Here is an 11,201-nt window from a genome sequence, read left to right as displayed (position 1 = left end):
AGAGCGTCGCTCCTTCACCCTGACGATCCTTCCCTCGGGAGGTTGGGTGGTGGGGGGCGCCAATCTATGTTTTCGCATCCACCTGAATAATGTGTAGTTGCGCCACTGTCCTATGTATCAGATGCTGCTGTAAAACCTGAATTTACCCTGTGTGAAACAATAAAGGACATTTCGATTCTATTCTAAAGTGCCAAAATAATGTTGAACGTTTACGGCAACGTTTTTAGACACCATCCTTTGTTGTCCCGGAGAAAATTTGTGACTGGAAAACCTGAAGCCCTAAGAATTTCCAGACCAATACAGCAGCTGTTGCACCTGTTTTATGGGTCTCGGTGTCAAATTATATTGCTGCTACACGCTGTGTGCATAAGGGAACATAAAATGATTACCAGGGCCGAAATAGTCCGCTTTACACAAACACCAGTGTATGCACGTTGAAATGTTTTACATCAACAGCTTTGCTTGATCGGACTTTTACAAGAAGTTTCAAATTAAAATTATATGGATTTCTTCGACGGAGCCACTACTAGCATTGTAAACAGTACCATCTAGTGGCTCATTATTGGTAATGCAGCACAGAAAAAAGTTGTGCTTTTTTCTGTGCTTTTTTCAGACGTTTGAATAGTTGCTCATCAGGATGGAGGTCCTGGATTTGAATTCCAACCTTTTGGAGCGTGTATGTTCTCCCCATGCATGCATGGGTTCTTTCCAGGTGCTCTGGGTTTCTCCAAACAGTCAGAAAGCATGAAACTTAGATTAATTGTTCTCTTTAAATTGTACCTTGATGTCTCCTTGTCATCCTGTGAGACTAGTGAAGTGTCCAATGACCACTGGAAAAAGACACCAATTCAAAGACATTTTGAAATGACACTAGCAAATGTTAAATAAAGCAACAACTTAATTCATACGTATAAATACTATCCATCCATTTTCTTTACATCCTTGTCCCTTGGTGGGGTCAKGAGGGTTGCTGGTGCCCATCTCCAGCTAATGTTCCGGGTGAGAGGTGGGGTCACCCTGGACAGGTCGCCAGTCTGTCGCAGGGCAACACAGAGACACACAGNCCAGTCTGTCGCAGGGCAACACAGAGACACACAGGACACACAACCATGCACACACACACTCACACCTAGGGGCAATTTGGAGAGGCCAATTAACCTGACAGTCATGTTTTTGGACTGTGGGAGGAAACCAGAGTACCCGGAGAAAACCCACACATGCGCAGGGAGAACATGCAAACTCCATGCAGAAAGACCTGGGCTGGGAATTGAACCCAGAACCTTCTTGCTGCAAGGTAACAGCTCTACCAACTGCGCCACTGTGCAGCCCATGTATAAATACTACAAAAAGTGAAATCAACTGTTCTTTTACAGAGACAATTAGATTTACCAGAATAAAACTTAAGAAAAGACATTTCAGGTGTTTATTCAAGGTTTTTCAACAACTCACTTTTAGCCAAAGGATAGTAATTTAGTCATATTACAAGGTTTAGTTTTACAGAAAGAAAATGGATAAGCACTTCTGGACAGGACCTAAATAAGAACTATGTGTACACGCTTCTGTTACAAAAATGGAGCCAAACTGTGTATGAGCAGGTAAACGGAGTTTCAGGTAAAAGGAAGGGAGGGATGATCACATTGATACATATAATTATGATTTTACAAACAACGTCTCAATTCGTCCCCTCCCACACTTAGAATAGCAACGATAAGATAAATGAAAACTGGGAGTAAAAAACAGCAAATAATATTTATATATAATAAAATATAATACTAATTGTACAGTACACTCGTTATTTCTGTTGTCCTTTTCATATCCTGAAAGAGTTAACAGCTTTAGTCATGTTTGTGTTTCATTCACACATTTTTTTTAAAAAAAGTAACAAAAGTAGTGTACAGTATAAAAACGATCGACTAAGTTTTTGTTTCAGCTTCATTTCAGTAAATCACCTAGCATCAAGCTGTGCCACTTTTGTGAGCTACTTGGTATTAGATCCTAAAGAGATTAATTTATATTAAGGGGAAATATCTCAGCATAAAAAGTGAATCTGTTCAGTGTAATAAACAGAGCATTAAATGAGGACTACACAGTATAACTATGAATAATGTAATAAAGAATAAACTGGTACATCAGCCCTATGATAAACATCCGATTTTTGTTGATGCACAAACACGGCAAAAGGGATTTAGAACATGACAAACATGATGGAAAGTACTGACAATTTTCAAACAGATGCTACAAAAAAAAACATGATCTTTAGTTCCTCTACCTTTGAGGAACAGGAGGCAGATAGTTTGGGCGGTTTTGATTTTAGGCCTTTAGAAGTCCAAGTGATTTTATCAACCACCTCTGCTGTTGTACTGGGATTGTTTAAAGGCTTGTCCAGATAAGGGGATGGGGAAAGTCCGGTAGTTGAACTAAATCTTCCCCTTTCAGTCCCCACCCTATTTTGTTAAAAACGTGCTAAGATCTTGGATTATTTAATAAAATATAAACATCAAAAAACAATCTAGTCTAAAAAAAGACAGTTTATGTTTACTGACTGTACTCAGTCAGAACTGTTGATCTCTCAGGCTGGGCCAGACCCGGAACTGTCAGCGGGACTGGAGAGTGGTCACTAACCGACACCGATTTCATCCTCGTCAGCTCATAGTTTTCAGCAACACTGCCAGTGCTCGCCCCCCGGCAGGAGAACCTGTGGCGGGTCAGGAGACATGGGTTCCAGAAGCGATGTTGGCATTTGTGGCACTTGAATGCTGCCTGCTTGAGATGGCGACTCCTGTGTTTCAAGGCTTTGTGTAATGAAGTGGTGCGTCGCCCACACACCTGGCACCGCAGTCGGGCGTGACGCCCTGAGTTTCTCGGTGGGTGTCTGACGGCGTGGTGCACCAGCAGGGAGCCCTGTTTGGCGTATGTGGCACTAGGGCAGATGGGACAAGGAAAGCGTTTGAGGGGGACATCCATAGAGGTGAGCCCAGTGACTCTGACCGCACCCCCGCACCATGACTTTACTTTCATCACTCCCCCCTTCATCCTCAGCTGGGCCAAGAGCTTTTTCCTGTTGATGTGCGCCTGCAGTCTTCCCTTTTTCCTCCTCAGAATCAGCAACTTCTTGCGAGTGTCTTTACTCAAAGGGACTCCCACCAGCTTACCGTCTCTCATGATGCTGTGGATTACGATGCGGCGTTTTTTCTTTCGGTGCTTTCTTGTCAGTCCATGACGCTTTTGGAAGTTTTTTGAGCGGTAGTGAAAAGGGTGCTGCAACTGTTGTTGTGGTTGTTGCTGCTGCTGCTGCTGCTGTTGTTGCTGCTGCTGTTGTTGTTGCTGCTGCTGTTGTTGCTGCTGCTGCTGCTGCTGCTGTTGTTGCTGTTGTTGCTGCTGCTGCTGCTCAGCAACTCCCTGTGGGATGTGGGATGATCCAGGATAGTTGGAACCTGAGCTGGGATCATAAAACAGTGGAGAGTATCCAGAGGGTTGAGACTGGTTGACACGTTGACCGTTGCGGTCRATGCCATGTTGTGACAACTTGTGCCGCACCAGACTGTTTGAGTAGGCAAAGGCTTTGCCGCAAACTTCACAGCGAAAGGACTTCTCCAGGCCCACCCCACCGCCATGGACAGTCTGTTGATGTGCTGTCAGGTGGAAATAGTGTCGGAAAGACTTCCAACATACTGTGCAGGTGTAAAGCCGCTGAGAGGGAGTGCCAGATGTTGGAGACTTCTCTTCTTGGGAGCATGATGAAAAGTAATCCGAGTTTCCAGAGTTGGCAACTTGACTGATTGCAGCAGCAGCAGCTCCACCTTTTATTCTTCGACCCGTGTTGTCAATTTCCCCTTTTCTGTGAAGCTTTCCATGCCGAACAAGGCTCTGTGCATAGGCAAACAACTTCCCACAAAGGTTGCATTTGTAGTTCTTTTGACCAGAGTGTACGGTCAGATGTTTAGTGAGGTGAAAAGGTTCTCGGAACATTTTTCCACACACTTCACAGGCGTGAGGTTTCTCTCCTGTGTGAACCCGGTTGTGGCGCCTCAGTGTTTCCGCCCTCCTAAAGCGTTTGCCACAGATCTGACAGCCATACGGCCTCTCTGAGCCGTCCCCTGGAGGTGCTGGACTCCTCCTCCTCCTCACGATTGTGTTTGGATCCCTCTTTTCTCTGGGCTTTCGAGGCCTCCGGGGCTTCGTGTGGGGCAGGCTGGGGTGAGTCAAAGGCATGGTGGAACCGTTTAGGCTAGTTGATGATGGTCCGCCCATGTTTCCAAACCCCAAGCCTCCCAGAAGACCTCCAATGATGTCTCTCCTTTCTCCTTCTCGACTTTCCGAGTTGATGTTGCAGGAGGCGGCAGCGGCAGCAGCAATGGCTGACATTGCACTGCTAGTGACTTCATCCTCTGAATCATCCAACAAGGAGGACAAGGGAAGGTGGGGCTGCTGCTGTTGGTGGTGGTGATGCTGCTGCTGGCTCTGAGGATGGGGATGAAGAGTTGGAGCTAACGGGGCTTTCCGTAGAGTTTGGCTAGTCATTTCGTTCCCTAATGTATTCTCTGAGGAATAGAGCGTGGAAGACTGTGGACGCCTGTAATCGCTGACCCCACTGTTGTAAGGCGCCTGGTTCTGGTATCGATTTCTGGAATAATCTGTTGCATACTTGTCATCGGTCATGCCAGCCCCATCAGTTGAAATTCCTACCCTACTTTCTGCACTATTTCCTATTTTACTGCTGCTTGGGTTGGATGTTGTATTCCCCCCACTACTGGACCGATTTTTTGAGCTGCGGGGAGGTTTCCCACAAGCACCTGAAGCAGCGTGGTTGAGCAGAGAGGTACTCTCACGGAAACAACGCCCRCAYGCCGGACAACGAAATGGCTTCTCATCATGGATCTTCTCGTGTCTTGTGAGCGACTCCCGGCGGTTGAATGACTTTTGRCAAATGCTGCATACAAAAGGCCGGTTTTCCGAGTGGGTGACACTGTGCTGGATAAGGTGACCTCTCTTTTTGAACCTCTTCCCACACTCACCACAGCAGAATATTCGCTCTGGGCTTGGAGAGTTACAGTCCGACTTCCTACTTTGGCTTTCTGGTGTCAAGCCATGGCTTCGGAGATGCCTTCGAAGGCTGGAAAGGTGAGTGAAGGTTTTACCACATTCACCACAGTGGTACAGGGGTTCTGGTTCAGGCTGCCCAGACGAGCTGCTATGACGTTCTTGTGGTTTGGACAATTGTTGGTTGCCATTGGCTACAAGGACAGAAGTGGAGCTAGAGGATGTGGAGGCAGATGAGGATGATGAGACAGTGGAAGATGACTGCTGCTGAGAGGAAGACGAGAGGAGAGAGGAGTGCTGTGTCTCACTTCCAATGCCACTTAGCCCAACACCCCCAGATCTCCCGCCCACAAGGCCTGAAGAGGAGCTCTGAGTGTGCCCACTTGAGCTGTTGTTATGACAAGTAGTTACACTGCTGCTGGTGTGGCTGTGGCTGCTACTTTCAGCTTTTCTCTGRGGCAGGTAACCTGCCATTGCCTTCTTCCTCCTGCTACCTCCACTTGAACCAGATGCAGACGAGCTGTCTCCTGATTTTGTTGTATCTTCTTTAGCTAGAGACAGGTGCAAGGGCAGGGGGAGGGGAAGACCCGCCTCCTGCTGCATTAATGATGCTATCTGGTTTGAGGAAAGTACTGGAATGCTTTGGAAATCAAAGCCACTCAGTGGGGCAGGCTGAGGGGCTGGGTGCAGGGGGTGCGGGTGGTGAGTGTGGCTGTGTGGATGAGATAAGGCATGAGGGGTCAGCTGTTGTTGCTGTTGGGTCTGGGGAGCAGTGTGGCTGTGAGAGGAGTGAAGGGCAGGAGGAGGGGCCAGGGCTGAGTTGGATTCAGTCGCCCCCTGGCCAAGACCTAAACTAAGGTGGTTGTGAGTTCCCTGCTGGACGAGGAACTGCTCAAGGCTACTATTTGTTGGGACACCAGACAGAAAGTACTGGTTGGCAGCAAGCATGCAGCTGAACTGTTGGTGGAGGCTGCGGGGATCGGACTGGCCAACCAGGGGGACCGCAGTGCTGCCAGCGGGGTTATTAGAAGCTGAAGCAGAGGTGGAGGAAGAAGGTGAAGACGATGACGGACCGGGTGAGGGTTGAGGTACAGAAAGACCCGGGTGCAGTGGAGGAGGGGGTGGTGCAGGCGTGACCCCAATAACTCCGGCAGCTCCTCCACTGCTGCTTCCAGTGAAGTCAAAACGCCCCATCCCAGAGTGCAGCTGCTCCTGAGCAAGAGCCGCCTCAGCTGGATGAAAAGGCCGCAGAAACTGGGGATATCCGGATGAGGAACTCCCACTGCCACTACTGCTACTGCTGCTAATCTTACTGGACTTCCTGGAGCTGTGGGACGATGAGGACGACTGGCTTTGGTGGGAAATAGATGGAGGAGGGGCGCTCATTTTGGCGAATAATGATGAGGAGTCAGCGAAGGCATTGCTTCGAGAGCTCTGGAGGGATCCCAGCCCAAGACCGGACAGTAGACTTCCAGAGGTATCAGCAGAGGGTTGGTGCTGCTGCTGGAGCTGCTGCTGATGCTGCAGTTGGACTTGTTGTTGGTGGCTCAGTTGTCGTTCCAACCCAAGCCCTTTAAACTGGTGGGCTTGGTGTCCACTTAGCATCTCTAAGATGTCCATGGGGTACTTGCTGAACTGAAACATCTCCAAATATGGCTGTGACAAAATGTCCAGACGGCAGAACAATCCCTTGCACTAATTCTATAAAACCAGCAGAGCCCTCAGTAACCTCTGGGAAAGTCCAACTTTTGCTTCAGCGCCAAGCAGTGAAGGAGCCACTTTAGTCCAACAACAGTTAATGCTTCATTAGTTCTTATAAATGTTTCACTAAGTTTATTTTTATTATGGAGTGAAGCCTTCAAGTGCTTCAGGTGGGAGGTTATATAAAGGGTCATAAATAGAAAATTTACTAAATTACATAAAAGTCTGTAGTGTGTCTTTAAAGTGTTCCATTTTTTTTTAAGTTGAAGTCAGGCCAGGCGGTTCCACAGAGTGGAGTGTGTTCATTTTTCTAGAGGAGGATTAATCATYTCTTCAACAGTTTCCTGTCATCATATGAAAACCTCTGGGCAGCCTGAAGAGAAAAAACAAAACACATGAAATCATTAGTGATTCTGTGCTTTGATTCTGATCAAATGAACAACACAGAAAGGAGTTAGTGACTAAAGCTTGMAGCATAATGACTCAATAATAAATCAGTTAGAGCTAATACAGATAGAATCCTACCAGTTTCAACTTAAACAAGCATTTATGCAGGTATTTTATTAAACAATAAGAAACTTACTGTGTAGTTTTGACACCTAGTTTAAACCAGAATGTTTCTGTCTTAGTGAAACTATATTATACATCTAAACGCTTTAAATATTTCAAGGTGGATTAGGTTTTACACAAGTATACAGGTAAGATATTTTACAAAGCTTGTTCACATGYCCATTTATTTTTAGGTGTTTTTTAATCAAAGTTAAATTTAAGGCATAGTTTCTATGCTACTTTTTTTCTTTGTCAAAGCACATGGCTTTGATTACAAATATACAAGCAAGARATTTTGACCTAAGACMAGGGATGGGTGATATGAACTTTCTATATTATTACAATATTTTGTGGAAATTTAGTGAGAATAAAAAAAAGTGTTTCCACTTTTAAACGGGCTTCTTCAGGACACCTTAAAGAAAAGAGATTACCATCACTAAAACTGCATTTAATATTTTTTATTTTATTTATTTTTATTGATGCTCTTGTGGAACAATAGAGAAAATTAGTTGCTGCTACTAACTAGGGATCTGAGCTAATCCTTGTATTTTACTGAGCTGCAAGTGAGGATTAATTAATGTTTAATGTCATAATAAATCTTAATTCATTGATTTATCATAGACAAAAAAAATWATTGTGTTTCTAATCAGACACTCTGCTGTTAAAATGACTCCCTAAAAATTCAGACACTGTGTTGATGTTTAGAAACATCCCAATATTTTATGCACACTTTGATATGTTTTTGATAAAAATTACATGAAACCTCCAGTGATTTTTTTTTATAGATATGGCATCTCTCTGACAACCAACTAGCAATGAACTAAACTATCAAAACCATCTGACCAGTCCCAACGTTTGAGTCTCATTGAAATGACTTACAGAGTGAATTGCAATTATCTCTAAGAGCCACTAGCAATATACAGTAACYCAGTAACCAAATGTTGACTGAATCCTTTGCTAAAAATATTTTTGTGTGTCTTTGACCAAATGGTGATAACTGTAATGCATTACTCTCAAATAATCGCTGGYTGAAAGTTAGAAAAAGTTATTATTTTCATTGTAACTGTCACCATCATACCCCTTCTTCTTCTTCCACCACAGCAGTGTCTTTGATGTAAATCTTTTAAGTCATCTGCTCGTGCCTATTAGTCGTGACTTTTCCTCTAGATGCACACAAAAAAACCATCCATCATGTGAGGGTTAAATCAGCGCTTATTTCTGACCTTTCTCTAGCTTTCTGCAAAGCACTCGGCATGGAAACGTCTCCCTTGAGACAAAAAGCACAGAGGCCAAACAGTCTTGTGCGCGCTGTCACATCTGTGTTCGCTTTGAAGCTTGGCAGAATGACAGCAGAGGCTCACACAGCACAGTTACTCTACTTTGAAGAATTTTGTGACAATACAGCATGAACTCTGTGATGAAACGGCAAAAACAAAAAAATGCTGCCAGAATCCAAAAATCTGAAATTAACGGGGGCAGTAATAACTGTAGGAGTAGAGAAACGATGGGTCCCAAAATATGGAGCAAATGCTGCTACTAACTAGGGATCTGAGCTAATCCTTGTATTTTACTGAGCTGCAAGTGAATTCCCGAAATTAGGATTTTTTTGTCTGATTTTAAGATCCTAAAATCACAAACGTTTAAAATACATTCAACAATTTTTTTTTTACCTACATATGTAATTAGTGTGGTCAACTTGATATAAGAAGTACAGCTAAAGTACAGGATACAGCTAAAAAGTCATTGGACATATAACTCAAATATAAACACACAAAAACAATCAGTCTGGTTCTGGTCTGTTTTCAGATGATAGACGGATAATAATGGTCTAGCTGAGGCAGAGCATGATGATCCAACAGAAGCTAATGGATTCATATTAATTATCACATTAGGCTTTTTACACAAAAACATATTTTTTATACAATACTAATGAATTGCAAACGTCAGCTGTGCAGCTGAGGCCACATTAAGACAGGATGTGCATCTCCRATATGCAGTGCTGCTTATGAAACCCAATCAGAAGGCGCCCACTCTGGACTGTAAACGGTGCTCACCAAAAACAATTAAAAATTGTGAACAATGAAGAATGCTTRAGGGAAATTGAGATTAATAATGTAATTTGTGTAATGAAGTGGTCTCGCTGAAGTTCAGAACAGAAGAAAGAAGATCAAACTGTTGCTGAGATACAAAAACATTGGATGCAACTAGAAAAGTGGMTAATTTTGTAGTTAGTTTAAAAACTGGATTCCAGTTCAACACGGTAGTATGATGAATGTGACTCAGTGATGATCTTCATGTAACAGTAACAGCTCATGCATTAATCTAAAACWAAAATATCCCAAAATGTTATCAAGTAAAGCTTTTGATTCATACCTGCAGAGTCAATGCAGTTTCATAGCATCACCCAAACTGTGCCAACAATGACTGACCACATTGTTTCGCTTTGTCTACAGATTCTAGTGGATATGAATCACCTAAAGAAAGATGACTCATTTAATTTCTTGTCWAAACAAATTATACTTATGTCACTGCAAGATAAAGCAAAAAAGGCAAGCACAACTGAACCTGATGGGCGTTAAGAGGGAAAATTAGGGTCTTGTCAGTTTCCAGACTSCCTTCACCGCCTCTTTTTCTCTGTGGTGTTTTCATCTTGTCTGAGCTGCAGATTAAGCGCCACTCTTTTCAAAACAAACATGCAACAACTGTTCAGAGACTTGCAACATGCATTGATTTACGTGCTGAATTTGCCATCCATTCACACATTAAGCCTCAAATTTTTCARTGAATGATACACTGATAACAACAGATACAACGATTTCTCTCTAGATCTGCAGCAATGGGACTGTTTACATGAGTGTTGTTTGCATCTCACCGGCTAATCCACAGATCCGAAACTCCAGCTGGGTGTTAAGAAGAGAGTGGGAGAAAAAGAACACATCCCACTCTGTCCAAACGGGATATCACAGCTCGACAACCTTAAAAAAATAAGCATATCAGGCGTTAAGTCGGGACAAATAAGTCAACAAACCCTGCTAGCATCTGTCAATAACCTGGGCTAGCTAACGTTGACTGTAACAAACGCTACTCTACCGCGAAAAAGACATGAAATCAAAATGTAGTGCCTTTCTATGAAGTGCAACACTCAGCKCTGTTTTGTTTTGAATTATATTTAAGCGYTATGTAAAGCAAATAAGCAAAAACAATTCAGAGMAAGAAAACGTTTTATAGTCAGAAGCTACATGCTACCAACTTAGCCGAGCCGTTAGCTTCTCTATGCTAATGTCAGTCCTGCTGGAAGCTGCTTTTGTTTATGTTTTTACCTTCCAAAATACGAATCCTGGTTGGAAAACGCCGCTGGGAAACACGGCGGTAAAAGTGTGAGGGCATGGGGGAGGACGTGCGCTCTGAAAGCGGGGTCCCTAATGCCCGTCACCGGGGCCTTTTTCTCCATCCGTGGAAAAGCACCGTGAAAGGCCCGGGATCTCCATCGGCCCAGGAGGGCTGCTGCTGCTGCTGCTTCTTTTCTCTCGCTAACAAAATCGCTGGCCTGCTCCCGTTTTGACCATTGTTYGAGTCCAAAGTCCTACAGCTCGACTGGCTCACTGCCGCTCATCGCCAACTCGTCCTCTTTATTTCGTCTCGGTGGTGGTTTTCCTGCTTTTCTCCCTGGCTTCCAGCTTCCCTCCCCGCCTCAGCTGCTTTAGGTGTCCCCCTCCGTAGACGACGGTTCCCCCGATGCTGCTGCTGCTAGCGGTAAAATGGTAGTTTCCTGTCTGCATAATGGTTCCGGGTAGAGCCAAGCAAAGGTAAGTTTGTCCGGCTGGAGTGCTCACAGCTAACAGATCCGATCCAGCATGATGCTCATGAATTAATGAAGCTGTGTGTGAGAGAGAGGCTGTGCGGGTTCATGC

The 11,201-nt window shown here is 44.3% G+C and overlaps 1 protein-coding gene across 5 annotated transcripts; it reads right to left on the bottom strand.

Annotated features, from left to right (window-relative positions):
- Positions 1–1,409: 1,409 nt before the first annotated feature.
- On the bottom strand, positions 1,410–11,182 carry LOC103472855 (uncharacterized). 5 transcript variants are annotated; one of them, XM_008422707.2, is made up of 6 exons: positions 10,611–11,182; positions 10,163–10,265; positions 9,856–9,968; positions 9,664–9,764; positions 8,369–8,453; positions 1,410–7,114 (listed from the first exon to the last, which is right to left on the bottom strand). In XM_008422707.2, the coding sequence occupies exon 6, from the start codon at positions 6,682–6,684 to the stop codon at positions 2,536–2,538; it is 4,149 nt and encodes a 1,382-aa protein (XP_008420929.1). In that variant the 5' UTR covers positions 6,685–7,114; positions 8,369–8,453; positions 9,664–9,764; positions 9,856–9,968; positions 10,163–10,265; positions 10,611–11,182; the 3' UTR covers positions 1,410–2,535. The 5 variants fall into 5 exon arrangements, with proteins under 5 accessions (XP_008420929.1, XP_017163083.1, XP_008420930.1 ...); XM_017307594.1 differs by having other exon boundaries at positions 9,664–9,968; XM_008422708.2 differs by lacking the exon at positions 8,369–8,453.
- Between the last annotated feature and the right edge of the window lie 19 nt (positions 11,183–11,201).

This window comes from Poecilia reticulata, linkage group LG11 (assembly GCF_000633615.1).
Source record: "Poecilia reticulata strain Guanapo linkage group LG11, Guppy_female_1.0+MT, whole genome shotgun sequence".
Lineage (NCBI taxonomy): Eukaryota > Metazoa > Chordata > Actinopteri > Cyprinodontiformes > Poeciliidae > Poecilia > Poecilia reticulata.
The sequence above is the reverse complement of the archived record's forward strand: the minus strand, read 5'-3'. Positions and strand labels throughout refer to the sequence as shown.